This window comes from Sciurus vulgaris (genome assembly GCF_902686455.1).
Source record: "Sciurus vulgaris genome assembly, chromosome: 1".
NCBI lineage: Eukaryota > Metazoa > Chordata > Mammalia > Rodentia > Sciuridae > Sciurus > Sciurus vulgaris.
In genome coordinates this window covers 116,956,185-116,977,136 of record NC_136461.1, presented here as the reverse complement: position 1 = coordinate 116,977,136, position 20,952 = coordinate 116,956,185, and the positions used below count along the sequence as shown (strand labels likewise).

The 20,952-nt window shown below is 45.1% G+C and overlaps 2 protein-coding genes across 2 annotated transcripts in view; one reads left to right on the top strand and one right to left on the bottom strand.

Annotated features, from left to right (window-relative positions):
* The window catches only part of RXFP4 (relaxin family peptide/INSL5 receptor 4), a 101,182-nt gene that overhangs the window by 29,695 nt on the left and 50,535 nt on the right, over window positions 1-20,952 (bottom strand). The window lies entirely within an intron of this gene.
* SSR2 (signal sequence receptor subunit 2) lies at window positions 247-7,395 on the top strand. Its single transcript, XM_079104983.1, has 6 exons — window positions 247-303; window positions 1,005-1,159; window positions 1,798-1,896; window positions 3,367-3,475; window positions 5,433-5,510; window positions 6,814-7,395. The coding sequence occupies exons 1-6, from the start codon at window positions 295-297 to the stop codon at window positions 6,922-6,924; spliced, it is 561 nt and encodes a 186-aa protein (XP_078961109.1). The 5' UTR covers window positions 247-294; the 3' UTR covers window positions 6,925-7,395.

Below are 20,952 nucleotides of genomic sequence, written 5' to 3'. Positions count from 1 at the left end.
ATAAAGCTCTCCTGAGTTCAATCCCAAGTGCCGGGAAAAAAATAAGTAAATCTGAAAAAAGAAGAAAAAAAAAAAAAAAAAAAAAAGCGTGGAGGACGCACAGAACACTGCCCCTGCGGCCCTCACATCCTTGGAGGCTGGCGGGCACTACAAAGAGAAAGCGTGGCTTGTCCAAGAACTACAACTCCCACAAGGCATTGGGCGGAGCACCAGGGTTTCCGGCTAAATCTTATTTCCGGTTTTCGGGTGCTGACGTTCTCTTCCGGTCGTGGTGGCTCCCGAAAAGCATTTGGGATGCACACGGTGAGTCTAGAGGCTTAGGGAGTTCCAGCGGGAGTGGTGATAGTCTCGTGTCTGCACAGCACTCAGCAGCTGGGGGTTCGCGCGGGGAGGGCGCACCGGCGGGAGGACGTGTAACCTTGACAGAAGGGAGTGGGAGGTTGACTGGAGGGAGGAGGAGGCAGATCAAACTGAACCCCCCAAGGGACCTAGGAAGGGATGTGGGGACGAGGGCAACAGGATCCCGGGAATGGACTGGCTGGGAGGAATACAGGACTTAGGGAAGATCCCGTGAGCGAGCGGTGGGATCCTAGCAGAGATGGGTGGAGGAGGAGAGTTGCTGCGGGAAGGCTGCAGCTGTGGGGGAACGCTGAGTGAGGGAAAGTGGTAGGCTGCTGCAGATCTGAGGCCGGCCAAAATCAGACACCACAAGGAAAACCCTATTCTGTTCTATACTAAGAACACTCCTCCAGTTGATGAGCACCTGGGGTTCAGGAAGAGGGCGGTGGATAATGCTGGTGTTTGTACTGGTTTTCCAGGGCTGCAGGCAGAGATGAGTCTGAACAGTGGGTCATCGCTGGTGGCCTACAGACTACTTTGTGGAAGGGGCAGCTTCTTTGATAGGGGATCAGAAGAGCTTTGACGGACTTATAAGAGCTTTGTCAGGTTGATTTTGGTGCCTTTACCCACTGGCTTGACTACTTACTTTACTTTTTTCTCCAAAGATGAGGCTGCTGACATTTGTGGTGTTGGCTTTATTAACTGTCACTCAAGCCGAGGAAGGAGCCAGACTTTTGGCCTCCAAATCCCTGCTGAACAGATATGCGGTGGAGGGGCGAGACCTAACCTTACAGTACAACATCTACAATGTTGGTTCAAGGTAAGGAGGACCTAGGGTTTCAGATGGGGCCCTTTTCAAGGTTTTTAGTTCTCAGATGGGCATAAGAAACATCTTGGTGAGTATCAATTTCTCTTTGTGAGATCTTCAGCATTAGATATTACTGGGCCTACTTTTGGAAGTAGAGGACATTTTTACCTAAGCTGCAAAACACCACCTTCCAGTTTGTAGGTTGGAAGAGTTTCAGAGTAGAGAAGACACAAGAATTGTGAAACAAGGAGGAGAAGATGAGGACAGAAAATGTACACTCCTTTGTTGCCTCAAAGGTTCAGAGTTTTAACTTCCTCCTTTCACTACCCCCATGTGCATTTTTGTTGCCATTCTTCCATTTTATTCCCTTTATCTTTTTTCCATATTTATCCTCTCATCTACCCCTCCCCACTACACATGAAGAAACTGAGACAAGAATGAATTTGGGCCCTTTCCCTTCTAGACACTCGAATATTTTGGTATTTCTGAGTGGTAGAATCTATTCCTCGACCTAGATCTTTCAGTGCCACAGATTCAAATTATTATGTGACTCTTTTTTGAGTTCTGAATTTTTAGCATAGATTTAATTGTTGATTGAGTGGCTTAATTTTATTAACTTTACTTTTTTTTTTGTTTCCTCTGTTTTTTAGTGCCGCATTAGATGTGGAATTATCTGATGATTCCTTCCCTCCAGAAGATTTTGGCATTGTCTCCGGTATGCTCAATGTCAAATGGGACCGGATTGCCCCGTATCCTTTAGGCTCTGGGTGATGAAGGCTGGGGAAGGGGGCCATTACCTGCAAAGCATCAGGGGTACTTGAAGCAGACTGGGAATATGAGGCAAGAGAGACGAGTGTAAATTGTGTGAATGTGATTTAGAGAAGACCTGAAAGGGAGTTCTTGAAGTTTTAGGTTGTAAGGCCCGAAACATACTATATTGGAAGGTTATAGACAATTACTAAAATGTCTGTGGCCAGGCATAGATATTTAAGATGATCACCCCCAGCCCCAAGATGTTTTAAAAGGCATTTAATAGATCTGGGCTGGGTAGTGCATGCCTATAATCCCAGCTACTCAGGAGGCTGAGGCAGGAAGAGCACAAGTTGAAGCCCAGCCTGGACAACTTAGCAAGATCCTGTGTAAACAAAAAATAAAAATGACTGGAAATGTAGCTCAGTAGTAGAATGCCTATGGATTCAATCCCTAAGTGCAAAAAGAAAGAGAGAGAGGGGAAGGAAAGGAGGGAAGAAATTAAATGGGATGCTAGCATGGAGGACTTGGGTGACCGTTTTAAAGTCTCTAAATCAAGGAGTTTCTTTTTCTGGTCTACCATTTATTTCCTAAGTATTGAATTAGATGCATCATCTCTCTCTCTCTCTCTCTCTCTCTCTCTCTCTCTCCCTCTCCCCCCCTTTCTCCCTCTCTCACCCTCTTTCATGGTACTGGGGATTGAACCCAGGACTTGTTGCATGCTAGGCAAGTACTCTGTCACTGAGCTACATCCTCAGCCCTTTTTTCTCTTGTGAATTAAAGTGTATTTAGATTTTTCTCAGGAGGGTAAATGTACTCTTTGTATTTTTTCTTGTTTTCTGTTTTTTGTATTTTCAAGACTATTCACATATAGTCATAGTTGATGAAAGGTTATCTGTGAGATTAGCTGGGCACGGTGGTGCACACCCGTAATCCTAGCAGCTCGGGAGGCTAAGGTAGGAGGATCTCGAGTTCAAAGCCAGCCTCAGCAACTTATTGAGACCCTCAGCAACTCAGCAAGACCCGTCTCTAAGTAAAATATTAAAAAGGGCTGGGGATGAGGCTCAGTGGTTAAGCGCCCCTCAGTTCAATCCCTGGTCCAGAAAAAAAAAAAAGATTATCTGTGAGCTTCAGTGAGTATAATTTTTCATCTGTAACATATTTAAAAGTTTACTTCAAAAACCTTGATAGTAGCACAAGGCCCTGAGTTCAATCCCCAGCACGGCAAAAAAAAAAAAAAAAAACCTTGATTGTAAGTGTATCATGGACTCCTTAAAATTTATCAAAGATACCATGTTACACCACGTTAGACTTTTTTAGAAAGTCTGTTTTTTAATTCCTATGGAGTATTGCAGATATGAAATCACGTGTTAGCAACTGTTTTAGGAATGGTGCACTTAGTGTACAAACTGAAAGGTTGTTACCACCTTAGCTTTATTTTTTTTTCACTTCCTTAACTCTTGGAACAGTGCTAGCAACGTCTCACATACAGTTGTCCTGCGTCCTCTCAAGGCTGGTTACTTCAACTTCACCTCAGCTACAATTACTTACCTGGCCCAGGAAGATGGTCCTGTTGTGGTGAGTTACCCAGGTGCCGAGCTGGATGGGACTCACAGATCTGCCTGCCCCACAGAAAATCTCCACAGTAGCCCCTAAATTGTGAAGGAGCTAAGACTGACCAGAAACTTGGTATCATCCTAAAGAAGTATAATTCTATTTGTAGCGATCTAGAACAGAATAACTGAAATGGATGGGAGAGGAGTTCCATAACATTTCCTTCCTCTTTGTTCCTTCTGCTTTCCTTTTAATCTGGAATGTGTCATTTACTGCCCAGTTTTTTGCTGTCCTTGCCTTTCTGGTCATTTTTTGTTTTTGTATTGTTTGCAGTGCTAAGAACCCAGGGCATGCTGGGTAATTTTCTAAGCCACTGTTATCTTCTAAGCCACTGTCAGATTATTGACAGGCTCCACTGTTCTCATCGTGCACGTCCTCCAATAGTCTTCTTGTCCTGTCTCTCCAGCTTTGTCTCCCACTCCACCCACACAGACCCCAATCCTAATTAGTCCAACCTCCTTCCTGTACTCCCTCCACCCCTCACTGTTTATTCTCTTTCTTTGTTCTTATTCTTTGCTTTTGTTCTGTTTAAAGTACACTCTCTCCTCTACTTCATTAGCTGAAGTCTTCTCAAGATCCAACTTTGAGCTGTATCTCCTTGTTTCTGCCTTCTATCGAACGTGGTGATGCACGCCTGTAATCCCAGAGACTTGGGAGGCTGAGGCAGGAGGATTGCAAGTTTAAAGTCAGCCTCAGCAATTTAGCGAGACCCTGTCTCAAAATAAAAAATAAAAAGGGTTGGGGATGTAGCTCAGTGGTAGAGTGCCCCAGGTTCAATCCTGGTACCTTTTGCCCCTGCCAAAAATTTTAGTTACTTCCTGACTTCAGTAGTTTTCTTTCTTATGTGAATATCTTCCCTCCTTCCCATTTCCCAATTTGATTATAAACTCCTCGATGCCAGGAACTCAGTCATCTGATTGACTCATGTAAAGATCAACAGACATTTCTTGAGCCCTTGCAACATGCTAGGCTGTGGAAAAAAACAAGAAGATTAGGACACTATCCCAGTTCCAAAAATCTTAGATCATAAATTTTGTAAACATATGAAGGTAAAATATATGGTCTGTCCAAGGAACTAAAAGAAATCTAAAATTCTGTAACAGTCAAAGCACTTTCAAATTTTTCATCTTTTCATAAACCACACGGACCCATGTTCTTGTAATCTTAGCTATGTTCTCACATCTTGTGTCAGTTCTGTTTTCAGAACCAACTTCAGGACTCTGGTTCTGCCTGATACTTGATGGGTTAATAGATACAAAAATCCAAGACTCAGCTGCCATCTTAGAATAAAGTTGTTTGCAATGTGCTTCAAGCTCTTGGCCTCCTCTTCAAAGCAGAGGAATGTGAGCCAGTCCCAGCCCTCTTCTCATCATGTCCATTTGGGTTGGGCTTTATACTTTTCAGAATTATTCTCATTATTTCATTTGAGCCTCATGTCAACCCTGTAAATTATAGAAGAGTATTTTTGTTTGAGGAATAAGTAAATGATTGCACATCTGGCCCTGCTGAGGGGGCCAGTGGTGGTGAGCAGTTTCACTCTTCAGAGTCTAAAGCTGTGACAGAAGAATTGAGCTTTCATTTCAGGTGCATACCTGGCCTACCCTGTTTAATAAATGCTTTTCCAGTGGTGCTTTTCAGGTCTCCTGGCTCCTAATTTACTCTTCTTTCCAACACATTTAAGAGAATCATCTGACTTTCCCTAGTTCAAATACATTTCCTTTTTTTTTTTTTTTTTTTTTTGGGTTGAACCCAGGACCCCACACATGCAAGGCAAGTTCTCTGCCACTGAGCCACCTTTCCAACCCCTTTCTCATCTTGAAGCACTCTTTTGGTACTCTGGGAACTAAGACTCTGATGCAGGGGACTGCTCCCTTCTTCAGATGAGTTGACTTGGAGATCGCCTTAATGTCTTTCTTTTCAGGTTGGCTCCACCAGTGCACCTGGACAGGGAGGGATCCTGGCTCAGCGGGAGTTTGATAGAAGATTCTCGCCTCATTTTGTAAGCTTTCTAATATTTTCTCATTCCCCTGGTGTGAGAACACTCTTTTGGTTCTGGAACCTCTTGGTCTCCTTAAAAGATTTGTTGGTTAGCCTACCTGTCTGGTTTGTGGTTGTTGTTCTTGTTTTGGGTTTTTTTTGGTTGGTTTGTTTGTTTGGTATCTGATATAGACAGTCATCAAACATCCTGATTTAACCGTGCTTCAAGATTTTCATTAATGAGATTTCTATTGCCAGAACCATAGAACTGGCCTTTTCTCTACTCAACCTGGTGCAGAGCCTGGCCTTAGAGTCCTTGGTCTATTTGGAGGTTTAAAAGAGTATCTGGTTAGATAAAGAGTCATAGAGTGTTGGGCACAGTGGTGCATACCTGTAATCCCAGCAAATTCAGGAGGCTGAGGCTGAAGGATCACAAGTTTGAGGCCATCCTCAGTAACTTAGCAGGTCCTGTCTCAAAAATAAAGAGCTGGGGATATAGCTCAGAGGTAGAACACCCCTGGGTTCCATCCCCAGTGCTAAAAAATAAAATAAAATTAAGGGTCATAGAGCATTGAGAAAATCAAGCTGGAACTTTGTGGTTTCATCTAGGAGAGAATGTTTTGAAGATTTGACTAAAATACTGAATGAGGAAATTCATTCATTCAGTGAGTAATTATAAAGTTCCTAACTACATGCTTATTCTGCGCTTTGCTTTGGGAAGGCATGGCCATCAAGGCATAGTCCCTCCCATTAAAAGATTATACAGGCTCGTATGGGACCGAAAAAATAAGTGGAGAAGACGCTATGAGAGAGGTTTCATGCAGGGTGCCAGGGGAGCACACTGCAGGAACATCGAACCTGTTTTCAAGAGCCACAGAGGGTTTATCCAAGGAAGAGGCTAGGAAGGGCAGGTGTTCTAAAAAGAAGGAGCAGCTCAGGATGTAAGAAAGACGTGGTGTGATGCAGGAATGATAAGTCATTTATTAAAGTTAGAGGGCAGAAGTGAGGTGAGAGGATGGAGGAGAGGGTCCTGAGGTGTAAGCAGGGAAGTCAAAGGAGGCCTGACTGTTAGGGGCAAGACCTGGGCATTTCCATTCTCGAATGTTGTCTGGAAGCCAGTCTGGAGGACTTTGGTTTCACAGCTTGAAGGATTGGTGTTCAGAGAGCCATTCTGTACCAAGGGTGGTCAGAAGAACTTTCCTGGCCAAAGTCCTGCTTAAAATCTGGGCTAGACCACTCCCTTTTCTTGTTGGGCCCATTCCTTCCCTGTCCTCTCCTGTGTGCTTATCCAGACTTCTAAGCGAGACCTTGGTTTTCCTCCGCAGCTGGACTGGGCAGCCTTCGGGGTTATGACCCTTCCATCTATCGGCATCCCCCTGCTCTTGTGGTACTCCAGCAAGAGGAAATATGACACTCCCAAAACCAAGAAGAACTGAGTGGGGCTTCCACGGCCCTCCTCTCCCAAGAAACCAGGTGCTTTCCAGACTCCAAAGGGGATCTCAAATGCAATCTCTTCTCTCTTCGCCCTTGGCCACCTTCTCCTGGATTCTGCCCTGCTCTCAACCAGAGTGAAGGACCAGGCCTGGGAGTCTGTGAGAGCCTCAGTGGTTCCACTGTGAAGCCATACAAACAGGAATGCCTTCAGCCCCAGCCTGGAGCCCAGAGGGCCCTCTGGGGCCCCACCGAGGTGCTGTTGGTATATCGCTGGCAACATGAACTCTCAGGGGTCCAGGAGAGGCCCTTCGGAGACTGCCTGACACCACCCCCATCCCCTATCGTCCTCTCTCAGAAGAGGGTGAAAGATGAAATGAAAGCTGTGGGACTCAGAGGCTACCCAGTCTCTCTTCTGGGTTAGGGAAGCGCTTACCAAATGGGGTTTTCTAATAAAAACAACTGCCACACACTGACTCATCTGTTTTGTCATCAGCCTGGTGAGCAAAGGTTGTTGCAGGAGCTTAGGCCCTGAGTGCTCCCACTCCTGGGCAAGCAAGCTAAGTCCTTGCCATAGGCTTGTGGGTCTGTTGAGTCTGTTCCCATGCAGCTATCTGCCCCCTTATGAATCTCTTCTTTCCCTCTGAGTGTTCTTGTCAGTCACCACCTATTCTCCTAACCCTTCCTTGCCTGTTAGCTCTCTCCACTGCTAAGGAAGATGGAGGAACAGCTGTTCTCATGCCCTGGGAGTCCTGATTGCTATCTATTTAGCATTCTTTTATTTTTGGTACCAGGGATTGAACTCAAGAGCACTTTACCACTGAGCTACATCACCAGCCCTTTTTATTTATTTTTTTAATTTTTAAAATTTATTTTGGGGGGTTCCAGGGATTGACCTCAGGGATACTGAGCCACATCCCCAGCCCTGTTTTGCATTTGATTTAGAAACAGGGTCTCACTGAGTTGCTTAACACCTTGCTTTTTGCTGAGGCTCTTTGTTTTTGTCCTGAGCTGCTGGGATTATAGGCCTGTGCCACTGTGCCTGACTTTTTTTTTTTTTCTTTTTAAGTTGTTGATAGGCCTTTTTTTTTTTTAAATTTATTTGTATGCAGTGCTGAGAATCAAACCCAGTCCTTCACACAGGCAAAGCAAGCACTCTGCCACTGAGCCACAACCCCATCCCTATTTTTTTTTTTTTTATTTTGAGAGCGTCTTTCTAAGTTGCTGAGGCTGACCTTGAACTTGTGATCCTCCTGCCTCAGTTTCCTGAGTTGTTGGGATTATAGGCATGCACTACCATGACCAGTTTACTGATCGTTCTTGTAAAGCTCTCTCTTATGCCTATTTCTAGTCCATTCTCTGTTTAAGAACTAGCTTTTTTTTTGGGGGGGGGAGGGTACTGGGGATCAAACCCAAGGGCACTTTACCACTGAGCCATGTCCCCAGTCCTTTTCATTTTTTATTTTGAGGTAGGGTCTTGCTAAGTTGCTTAGGGTCACAGTAAATTGTTGAGTCTGGCTTGGAACTTGCAATCCTGTCTCAGTCTTCTGAGTTGCTGGGAATTACAGGCATGTGCCACTGTACCCAGCCAAAAAGTAGCTTTTCTTGAGCTTAAATTTATTTTTAATGCCTCTGTGCTTTGAACTCAGGCCAGGAAGTAGTGCTAGGTTCCCTGACTTGGGCCCTCAGCCTGGCTTATGGAAAGGCGGTGGCTTTGGCTGCAACAGCAGTAGGGAGAAGCCATTGTAAGCTGACTCTGTCCAACCCAGGAATGTCGTGGTCCGAGAACAGCCTCCCAGGCAGGAGGGAAACCCAACAAACACCCGCTTTGTTCCTACCACCAAGTTTCCCCGTTTAGATTCTGCTCCCCCTGGTTCCCCTGCCCAACTGGTTTAACCTTTTCTTTGCCCAGCACTGGGAGCCTCTGGGCCCCTGGAAGATGAAAAGGACATGGAGACAACGGGATGCTCCAAATGGAGTAGCCCTGGGCCAGCTCACATCCCTCTTTCAGGGGCTGCGGCTTGGACACCCCAGGACCAGCCAGGTCAGAGGGCAAGAAGTCTGTATTTGCTTTTTTTCATTGTGTTCTGGTGGAAACCTGGAATGCTCAGGAGATTGGGGTAAAAGGGGCAGTGGGTCAGAGGCTTAAAAAAAAACAGGTGTGGGGAAGGGCAGGTGAGCTACTTTGCTATATGTTGATTTTCTCTCTAGGACTCTTGAAAAGTCTTTCTGGAGGAGGGAACACTTTTCCATCTGCGCCCTCTCCATTGGAAATCTATAGTTAACCTATGAGCTAACCTATATGAGGAGGGCTTCTGGTGTAGGGGATGGGATGAACTTCATAACTCTTGAAGGGAATATGAGAGATTTGATCATGGAGGCACTACTTTTCCAAAAGCCGGGGGAGACTTGTCTTTATCATTCCGGCACCCTGTGTCCTGGCACATGTTATAGGGAAGACTAGAGAGGAATCCAGGAACCCACAGATGACAAAAGAAGCATTGTGAAGGCAGTGCATGTCACAGGCACCTTGAAAAGAAGCCAAAATCAGATACTTCGTTTCTCGAGAGTCCAACTTCCTTGGAGTCAGAATGGAATTTGAACCTCCCTTAAGTAGTGATGTGAGGAATATAAGAGTTTCTCAAATCTATGGAGAGACTTAGTGGGAATAGTTGGCTTTAGGATTGAGACTTCTTGACTCCTTAATGTAATCTGATAGGAGAATAAGTGGCAGACTGCACTCTTGTACTCTATTCGAAAACCACCCTAGGATCATGCCACTGTGGCACATGCCTGTAATCCCAGCAACTCAGGAGGCTAAGGCAGGAATATTCAAAGTTTAAGGACAAGCTTGGCAACTTAATGAGACCCTGTCTCAAAATAAAAAATAAAATGGTCTGGGGAAACAGCTCAGTGGTAAAGCATTCCTGGGTTCAATCTTCAGTACTGAGAAAAAAAAAGCAAGCCACTCCAGGGAGGTGGTGTGAACCCTGACCCTGGGATTGTATACAGATTTGTGAGGGGAGAAGGAAAAGTGCACACTGATCCCACATCCTTCCTAGAGATTGGGTACTCAAACTGAGGCTCCTCCCTAAAAGGCAATACAGATAGTAACCTCAGCCCAGCATGTTCCAGATCTTCTCCACCCTCAAAAGACCAGCCCTCTAGCCCTCCCACATCATCCAAACTTTGAACTGGTATGTACTTGCCCACACACCCAGCTCTAGTACCAGGAGGAGCTAAGTGCTTTGATTTCCATCTGCTTCATGTAATAGGCCTTCAGACTGTACCTGAGGAAAGTGAATGGGAAACATGTCTGAGAATGAATTTCCACCTGCCTGGGAGTAGTGGATCTATTCAGTGAAACAATGGAAAGTGGCCCAGGGTTAACCCCTTCAGAGAGCAGGTGGGGAGGCAGCAATGACCACAGGGACAGGAGCACTGGATCCAGCTCCCGACTGGCCATCCACTGGCTGTGTGACCTCAGGTAATCACCACCCTCCTCTTGGCGCCTCTGTCCTCATCTGGGCAACCCCTGGATTGCTTAATGAGAGGATTTCTGCAGACCCCTCACCCCAGAAGATGGCACAGGCATTTCCTCCATTTATTTATTTATTTATCTATCTATTTATTTATTTATTTATTTATTTATCCTGGGGACTGAAACCAGGGACATTTACCACTGAGCCACATCCCTGGTCCTTTTTATTTTTTATTTTGAGTCAGGGTCTCACTAAGTTGCTTAGGACCTTGGTAAATTGCTGAGCCTGGCTTCTAACTTGTGATCCTCCTCTCAGCCTCTTGAGTCTCTAGGATTTGTCATGTGCCACCATACCCTGCTCCTGCATTCTTATGTAGTAAGAATAAAACACTGTCTGGGCTGGGTTTGTAGCTCAGTGACAGAGCACTTATCTAGCATGTGTAGAGTCCTGGGCAGATGTCCAGCATCACAAAACAAAACAAACAAACAAAAAACCGAGTCACTTTTTCATCATGTGGTATGGACCAGGCCAGGAAGGTGCAAATTCTACATATCTGTCTTTTCCCTGTTACCCAGAACAAGAATTCTAGAGAAAGAATGGGCCCTAGATCACCTAACTTAATCCTCTCATTTAGAAGATGAGGAAAGACAAAATGAAGTGGCTTATCAAAGGTCACCAGCAAGTGACAGCTAGCATATTTGAGTAGTACAGATCCAGCATTTGTGTTCCACCATTTGCACATTTCTCATTTAACATTCTTATTTACAGATGAGGGAATGCACTAATAGGTTAACTCTTCAAAGTCGCCATAACTAGTGAGTTGGCAGAGCCAGCTGACATTTCCCAACTCCAACAAGCCCTTTCCCTTAGACCAGGGGACCCATCAGAGAGGAGGGCTGCCCACTACCTCATGAAGTCCCATATCTGCCCAAGCTGCCCTCTGTTCTGAAGAAGTCACCCCCTCCAAGCTGTTATCAGAGAGATGGGTGGAGAAACTGTTCAAATATCCTGCTGCCCGGTATCCACAACAAGCCAGACTGTGGTGTGTGTATGCTGAGTTGCTTGGTCACCCTGTTCCTGTTGGATGAAGCTAGAGCCTTCCTCAGCTGTGGCTGCCCTTGTAATTGCTCCTCCTTGCTCTTTCACTAAAAAAAAAAAAAAAAAAAAAAAAAAAAGATATTTCCTCCTCCACTTCTATAACCTGCCTCTTAAAGGGACCCACAAGCAGTTTTGAAGTCAATTTTTTTGTTTGTGTGTTTGCTGGGGAACACAGGGGTGCTCTACTCCTGTGCTACATCCCCAGCCCTTGTTACTTTTTCTTTTGAGACAGGATCTTGCTAAGTTGCCCAGACTGATCTTGAACTTGGGATTCCCCTGCCTAGGCCTCCTGAGTAGCTGGGATTACAGGTGTGTGTCCAGTTCTACTCCTGAGATATGTTCCTTCTCCCTTCCCCAGCTTCTCCCCGTCCCTTTTGGAGGGAGGGTGAAAGTTCCCTGGGATGTCAGGTTCCCACATCCTTTCCCCTTATGATGACCCCAGCTTGGTTTCCTGCACCTGTTTCCATGGGAGTTTCCGGTGGCTGCCCTTTTTCAGGGAATGCTGAGGACAGGGCATTGAAGGGGTTAAAGTCCTGGGTACAGCACTGTCTAGGGTGTTTGAAGTAGGGCGGGGAAGGGAAGGGCTAGAGTAGTTGAAGAGGCAGCTGGTCTGGACTGGAATGAGTCCCCCCTGTCTCCTATGCAAACTTCTGAACCATGAGCAGTTCCCTTAGCAGGAACAAGACAGAGGCGCCCCCATGAAGGCCCCGAACTGGATGCTTAAAAGGGCTACCTGAAGCAGAACTTTTTCCCATACTGAAGTCACCAACTGAGGGCAGGAACAGGTGCTCCATCTTTGGGATATCTCTCAGTTCTGGTGAGTTTCCATCTTCCCTTTCTTGTGTCCTTGTGTGATGAATGGGTATTCTCCCAGAAGTAGGATGTCCAGGAATTCCTTAGTATCCCAGGAAGTAGCAGAACAATCCATAGCTTCCCCAACCAATCTCCTGCACTCAGCTCTCATTTTAATTAGGGGGTATGTTGTGTGTGTGTGTGTGTGTGTGTGTGTGTGTGTGCGCGCATGCATGCACATGTATAGAAGTATGCAAATAGGGGAAAAAATCCCAATAATGGTCGATGGTTAATTAACACAATGTGAGCAGCAAATGATGCTAAATCCTTTATATACATTCTTTTTTAATCCTTATAATCCTATGGGGTTGACTTACCCAATCCCTATATTAAATAAAAGGCTTAGAGAAGTTAAATAACTAACACTTACCAATTAAAAGGTAAATTGTAGGACTGAGATTCAGACTCAAGTTCACCTGACATCAGTCCATTAGATTGCCTTTTGGTCTTTTTTTCTTTCTTGGGAGATATGGACACCAAGAATGGCTCTTGAACCTTAAAACCTTGAGATTCTAATTCACTGAGGGTCGCCTTCCTCTTATGACATGTTCCTTTTAAGGTGGGAGGGTTAATTATGAGATTTAAAGGGCCACCAACTCATACCTGAGAGCCAGGGGCTTCCAGATTCCAAATTATCTCATCCATATTAGGGGTTCCCTATTCCACTGACTTTCTTCAGCTGTTTCCTGGGATCTAACAGGTTAATTCCCTGGGTCAGACTGGCCAAGTCTTCTCAGGTGTGTCCCTCTGAATCTCAGACCCTCGTGTGCCCCACCCTTCTGGCACAGACTTCAGAGTGCATGCCAAGAAACTGGAAGGAGGTAGAGGACGACTGGCTGGTCTTACCCCTTTTTTTCCCCGTCCCCCACATATCATGGGCTAGTCTGTGTCTTGAGGCCCTGGTAGAATAAGCATACAGCCACATGACCAGGAGAAAGAAGGAGGGCAGTGTCCCTAAATTCAGTTTGCAAAGCAATTAAAAACAAAAAACCAATCTGGCATAGTGGCACACAGCTGTAATCCTAGCTACTTGGGAGGCTGAGGCAGGAGGATCACAAGTTCAAAGCCAGCTTGGGCAATTTACTGAGACCTTGTCTCAAAATTTAAAAAAAGAAAAAGGGCTGGGGATATAGCTCTGTAGTAGAGCATGCTTGAAAACCCTGGGTTCAATTCCCAGCAAGACAAAAAGAAAAAAAAAAAATAATAATAATAACAAGCGGCTGCTCTTGTAAGCCCAAAGCAGTAAAATCCTGACTCATGCTCCTAGTATATTATAGGTGGTTTAAGTGCTTGAGATGCCTGTTTGCTGACCCAGTAGAAGAGCTGTAATTAGATTAGGCTTGACTGTCTTTCCAATATGAACTTATAGAATTGAATAATAATAATAAAGTCCACAAATCTGCCCTATGGCCCTGGATGTAGGAGGGTACTTTTATCAAGAGTCAACACGGAAGCTGATCTAGGTAGAAGGCTCTTGCCCATACTACCTCCTGCCCGACCTTTGTATTTGTGTGTAGATCTTCCTGGGTCCTCTTCTCAGCACCTGACACTTAGTTTATGCTACAGTAATGTTTGATGAATGAATGAATTCTCTATATCTTTTGGGGACTTTTTCCTTTTGGGGACTGTACAGCTCTCTGACAGTTGATAGGAAAGTCAGAGAAAGAGCATTTCCAGGACACCACTGCTCGGTCACAGAAGGCTGATGGGTGAAGACACTGGGGTGCTCCTGCCATGGATGGGGTGTCCAGGGTGCCAGAGAAGGAAGGGACGGCTGACACTGGGGACTTCACCTACGGCTAAAAGAAGCTTTGCTCAACTCTCTTTGTGGGGTGCTGTGGGATTAATGGTTTTCAACGGGAAAAGAAAGTTTAGGTTAAATTTTGAACCATCAAAGGGTTTTCTATGACCTTGTGCTCCCAGGGCCAGGAGATATGGAGGAAAAGCCAGTAGACAATGTCATCTGGCCTCTCCCTTCCTTCCCAGTCTTTTTTATCTGATTCTTTAGGTCTGCGCCATTTTTGCCCCCTGAGGAGATTTAGGACCCTAGAGTCTCACAGTGAAAGCCTCTCAGGCTTCCAAAGTGCCAGCCAGCATTGACTCCAGCCCACCAGACCCCACTGTTTGGTTGCTATTGGCAGGTCTTACCCCCAGTGTTTACTGGCAGCAAACAAAACCAGAACCTGCCCGCCCCCTCACCTCATTCACATTTCTCAGATAACAGAGGGAACAGAAAGGACAAATTTAACTTCTTTGGTACCCCCATCTAATTTATTTTGGAAGCCTGCTGCTGCCTTTCTTTGGTTGGGGTCAGGGAGGTGGCTCGGGAGGTGAATGACAATATTTTGTTGTTGTTGTTGCTTGTTTGTTTTGTTGTTGTTGTTGTTGTTGTTTTGTGGTGCTGGGGATTGAACTCAGGGCCTTGTGCATGTGAGGCAAGCACTCTACCAACTGAGCTATATCCCCAGCCTGGGAGCTTATTTTTGGTGTCAGCAAAGAACTCAGACCTAGTAGTGTGATGGATCCACTTTGAAAGCTCATCTTCACCTCCAATCAGCAGTGTGAATTAAGCTAGCAACTTAAGCTCAGGGGATTCCCTGTAATATAGGAAGAATAATGTCTATTTCAAGAAATGGTTGTGATGACCACACGGGCTGAATGTGAGCACTCATGGGTTAAATCTCTTCCCCCGTGGGCTCCAGAGGATATTTAGGAAATGGGTATGATGAGATCCTCATGTCCCCTCCTCACCTAAATTTTTTGCAGAATGACTAGTTGGTATGCAGTGAAACTTAATGTCCCTCTTTGTTCTCTTTTGTCCTTCTTGGGATTTTGAAACTCAGTTGCTCTAGATCAAGAGTCCGCAAACTTTCTGTAAAGACCCTGAAAAAAATATTTTAGACTTTGCGGGTCATATAGTCTCTGTCACAACTATCTTAATGCAAAAATAGCCATAGACAATACATAAAAGAACAAGAAAAGCATGGTTGTTTTTGGGGAAAAAACTTTATTTATGGGTACTGTAATTTGAATTTCATATCATTTGTATGTATCTCAAAGTGTTCTTTTTAAAATATTTTTTAGTTGTCAATGTACCTTTATTTTACTTATTTATATGTGGTGCTGAGAATTGAACCCAGTGCCTCACACCTGCTAGGCAAGCACTCCAACACAGAGCTACAACCCCAGTCCCTCAAAGTATTCTTTTTTATTATTTTTCTCAACTCTTTGAAAAAGAGTGGTGGTGTATGCCTATAGTCCCAGCAACTTGGGAGGCAGAGGCAAGATTACAAATCAAGGCAAGCCTGGGCAACCTAGCAAGACCCTGTCTGGAAAAAAAGAAAAAAAAAAAGGCAAGGAGGCTGGGGATGTAGCTCAGGGGCAGAGCACCCCTGGGTTCATCCCCAGTACAGGAAGGAAAAAAAAAGATTGAAAGATTTCAGGACAGGTCTGGCTCACAGGCTATAGTTTGCCAACTCCTGCTCTCAGTTATCTGAGGCTCATCAGGGTCTCAAAGGACAGAAAGCTACCGCTTATTTTTCTTCTTGCCATGGTTTCTGCTATGGTTACATGCACAATTATCCATCAGGTGTTGTTTATAACTAGTCCCAACTGCAGTTGTGTTAGTGTCTGCTTGTGGGTTGCTAATTCTCTCCCCACCCCTCTCTCAAGATAAAACAGTGAATCACTATCATATGCTGCCTATTTCTTCTCTGTCTTAGGTCATCCTCTCCAGCTCCCTATTTCAACATGCCTCACCTTCTCTCTGTCTCTAAATAACAACAATAATAGTAGTATTTATTGTTAATAGCATAATATTAATTGCATTGCACAAATTATTATCCTATCTATCAACAGCCTTACAAGGTAGATATTATTATTCTCTTTTTATAGATGATTCCGAGGCTCAGAAAGCTAAACAAGTGGGGCACAGTGGTTCATGTCTATAATCCCAGCAACTCGGAAGGCTGAGGCAGGAGGATCTCAAGTTCAAAGTCAGTCTCAGCAACTTAATGAAGCCCTAAGCAACTTAGCAAGATCCTGTCTTTAAATAAAATATAAAAAGGGCTGGGGGTGCTGGGGTTGTGGCTCAGTGGTGTAGCGCTTGCCTAGCACATGTGAGGCACTAGGTTCAATTCTCAGTACCACATAAAAATAAAGAGATCATGTACATCTACAACTAAAACTATTTTTTATTTTATTTTATTTTATTTTTATCTTAAAAAGGGCTCAGTGGTTGAGCACCCCTTGGTTCAATTCCCAGTACAAAAAAAAAAAAAAAAAATCTAAGGAAGTTCCCAAGGTCATATGGCAGCAGAACTCGCAAAACTGAGAAGACTTTTTATTTTTTTCTTTTTCTTGATACTGGGGATTGAACCCAGTGGTGCTCTACCGCTGGGCCACATCCCCAGCATTATTTTAAATTTTGAAACAGGGTCTCCCTAAGTTGCTAGGGTTGGCCTCAAATTTTCCATCTTCCTCTTTCAGTCTCCCAGGTTACTGGGATTACAGGCATTTACCACCTCACCTGGCAAACTAAACTTTAAAGCCATTATTACACCCTAAAGAAATTATGCTCTTGGAGTTTTGAAATAAGATATGTTTCTATTACAATATTATAAATTTTCATCCTATTACCCAGCAGAGTGTGTAATAAGTCATTGATGACTAGTGCAATCAGTGAAGATTATACACTCACAGGAGGGGACCAGAGATACTGATGGTCGGTGGTGGTAGGGGGACAGGAAATTAAGTGAAATGACTCCTCAGAGCCCCTTGCTGTGCCCCCACTGCGTCCCATCTCAAACATCTGATCCCAGAACTATTTCAGAATCTCCTATCTCTACTCAATGGAAACAGTGATGTGACATGATGTGACTTCATATAGGAGCTAAAAAAAAGCCATTGTATGAGACAGTCCTGGTGGGCTCCCTTGCACCATTTCCTGAGCTCAGGAAGCGTGGGAAAGTAGGAGGAGACTGGAAGAGAGCTAATGGAAGGAGAAGCAGGGAAAACACCCAATGATGGATGGGAACCTCGGTTTGAATTTCAGAAAACAGAGGAGGGAAATTTCTGGGAGGTAGTGAAGGAAAACTTACCAAGCCTCATCTCTTTGAAGAAAAGAACAATCATTATTGGCATTGTAGCCTGGGAGGAGGTGAAGGTTAGAAAGCAGGAAAACTCTTGAGAAATGAAATGATGTGAGAGAAAAGCTGTCCAATAGATTTATTTTCACAGAGGGTAGAGATCATGAATGAAATGCTGGGAAAAGGATGGATCTTTGAGAAGGGGTTGGATTCCAGTTGGTATGATGTGAAAGAGTGAAGTACACAAAGATCTCAACACTAGCAGTGGGGGTGTAACTCACTGGTAGAGCTCTTTCTTAGTATGCCCTAGACCCTGGGTTTGATCTTTGGCATGTGGGGGCATAGGAAAAAAGATCAGCAGAGTCTGTCATTTGGGCCTGGGTTACAGGGTACTTACTGTCTGTTCACCCTTCTTCCTCCAGCAATGCATCTTCCAGAATGAAGGAAAAGAAAGGGCTTCAGTTCACTACCTTATTTTATTTTATTTTATTTTTTTCTTTTTTGGGACCAGAGATTGAACCCAGGGGTGGTTAACCACTGAGCCACATCCCCAGCCCTTTCTATTTTATTTAGAGACAGGGTCTCACTAAATTGCTTAGGGCCTCCCTAAATTGCTGAGGCTGGCTTTGAACTTGTGGTCCTCCTGCCTCAGCCTCCCAAGCTGCTGGGATTACAGGTGTGTGCCACCACACCCAGCTAATTTACTACATTTCATTCATCTTGCCAAAGTCAATCCTTTGAGCAGAGATAGGAGGTAGAGGTTAAGTGCTGCAGCTCAAGCCAACTTTCTGCTTCGGGGAAGTCACTGAATATCGGAGTACCCAAGATCCTTCAGTTCCTTTCCATTTCTGCCTTCTTTCTAGCCCCTGTCCCTCTTTTCCTAGTGACCATTTCCCATTTTTACTCTTCTCCTCACCCCAGCTTCTCACAGTGCTTCTTGTCTCAGAATCTGCTGTTTGTTGGGGACCATGTCCTGGGCTTCAGGCTCCATCCTGCTCCCTGTAGATCTGGCCATCTGAATTATACCCAGTACTCCTAATGGCAAAGAGCCCAAGTGCATAAACAAGAAGGGATCTCAGCTGGGGGTTGGTTGAAGGATTCCCCTCAACACTGCTCCCAGATACCAGAGCATGGTTGGACATAAGGCCTGGGTAAGTCCCCTTTGCCTCTCCTTTCTCTCCTTCAACCACACCACCTGCAGAGACTGAGCACCTGTCTCCCTTCCTTCTCTCTGGTGAATGGGCACATGGTGGCAGAGACAAGAACATTCTGCCCTGCAGCCCTGAGTAGGGTGGGAATAGTGGACAGATTGTAGTGAGGGTGGGGGAAGCAAATTGAAAGAACACCTTTCCCCCAATCTGGACTTTCCTGGGGTGGTTATGACAACTTAGAGAAGGCCTGGAAAGAAAGCAAGGTGCTGACTCATGACCTCTGGTCGTCCTGCACACTTCAACATCTTAGTAGCTAGGGGTGGTCCAGGAGAAAGGGTGTCTGGGAGACTACTTCTGGCAGAAGGTCCAGAGAATCATGGCCGGGGAGGGGGACGTACAGAGGTATGCAGTATGTGGTACTCTCCTTCTGCCCCTCCACCACCTTGGTACTCTGGAGGTTGGTATTTCTTTCTGGAGTGGGACTTATTTTCAACTTAAGAGCACCTGAGTGCTCTTCCTCTGAGACACACTGAGGTGGGCCCTGGTACCAACCAGGACTGTTGGGAGGTGAAAACAATGCTCTCTTGGGATTGGGAGAGAGGCTAGAAGATGAAGGTGATGTGGTTGATGCTTGGAGCTCTTCTCTCTGTAACATGGGGACAGATCAGAATGGCTCTTACTCTTCACATGACCAGGGTCTTAGAAGGAAGGAATCATAATTCTTTCACTTATGAACCTGTTTTCCCTGTTACTTTATTGGTCAAGAAACTTCTCCCCACCCTATCTTGGCCACATTCTAAGCCTCTGCTGGTCGAGGCACATCTCAAAAACTATCTGCTTACTTGTTTCCCTTTTTGATTGTTTCTACTGGTAATATGTGCTCACTCCTTTGATAACCCAAAGCCTTCTCTGTGTGTGTGTGTGTGTGTGTGATGTGATTCTGGGGTTTGACCCGGGGACTCTCTACCTCTAAGTTATCTCCCCAGCACTTTTTTTTTTTTTTTTTTTTGTAGATGGACATAATACCTTTATTTTATTTATTTATTTATTTTACGTGGTACTGGGGATAAAACTTACATATGCTAGGCAAGTGCTCCACCACTGAGCTACAACCCCAGGCCCTCCCCAGTCCTTTAGGTATTTTATTTTAGGACTGGATCTCTCTAAGTTACTAAATATGACCAGAAACTTGTGATTCTCCTGCCTCAGGCTTCCAAGACACTGTCATAGGTGTGCACCACGACACCTAGTTTTTTATGTACTAGAAAGAACATTGACCTGTAAACCCAGTGATCTGGTAGGTTGAGAGGAAGATCGCAAGTTCAAGGCCAGCCTAAGCAATTTAGCAAGGCCCTAAGCAACTTAGTGAGATCCTGCTCAAAATAAAAAATACAAAGGGTTGGGGATGTAGCTCAGTGGTAAAGCACCCCTGGGTTCTAGTACCAAAAAAAAAAGAAAGAAAGAACATGAACCAGGCCTGGTAGCATGCACCTGTAATCCTAGCAACTTGAGAGGCTGAGGCAGGAGGTTCACAAGTTCAAAGTCAATCTGGACAACTTAGAGAGACCTTGTCTCAAAATTTAAAAATATAAAGAGTTGGGAGTATATCTCAATAGTAGAGCACACCTGAGCTCAATGCCGGTACTAAAAACAAAAACAAAAACAAAAACGACACACACACACTCACACACACACAGACACACACACACACACTGGACTGGGAGCCAGAAAACCCAGAAACTTGACTTTGTAGGTGGTTTGACTCTGAGCCGACCATTCTCCAATTTTGTGACTCCGTAAAGCGAGGGTGACTTGGTTGCCCTGAAGTCTGGCTGACTGTGACACCCTTCCAAAGTTCTAGAATTCTGCTCACTCTTCTCTTCTTGACTCAGACTGGCCTGTGTGTGCCGCCCATGAGCAGAGCTGTCCCAGAGGTGTTCCTCGCAGGTGGAGACCCAGTGCCCCAAGGCCGCACTCGTCGTTGCTTGTCCGCAGTGGAATCCAGAGAGCAGCTAGAGGAAGAGGAGAAAGAAAATGAGGAAGAAAAGGAGGGACCAAAAAAAGAGGGGAATGATTTCCATGCTGTACCCCTCCGAAGATCAGGGGCTTTCCGTGCCCACAGCCACACCTATGACCCCTTCAAAAGACATAGTTGGGGGCCTGGCAGGGAGTTCCAGGACCCACTGAGCAGGTAAGCATGAAGTCCTCCTCCCTGCTTTCTTCATGCCCTGGATCTTGAAGAAAGTGGTTGAAAAGAAATATTCTGATGTCCTTACCTGCACCCAATGATCTCCCAAGAGAGACAACTATCTCTGAAGAATGACAGCAGTTGAGGAGATGTGGGCCTCCAGTCTTCTCCCTGG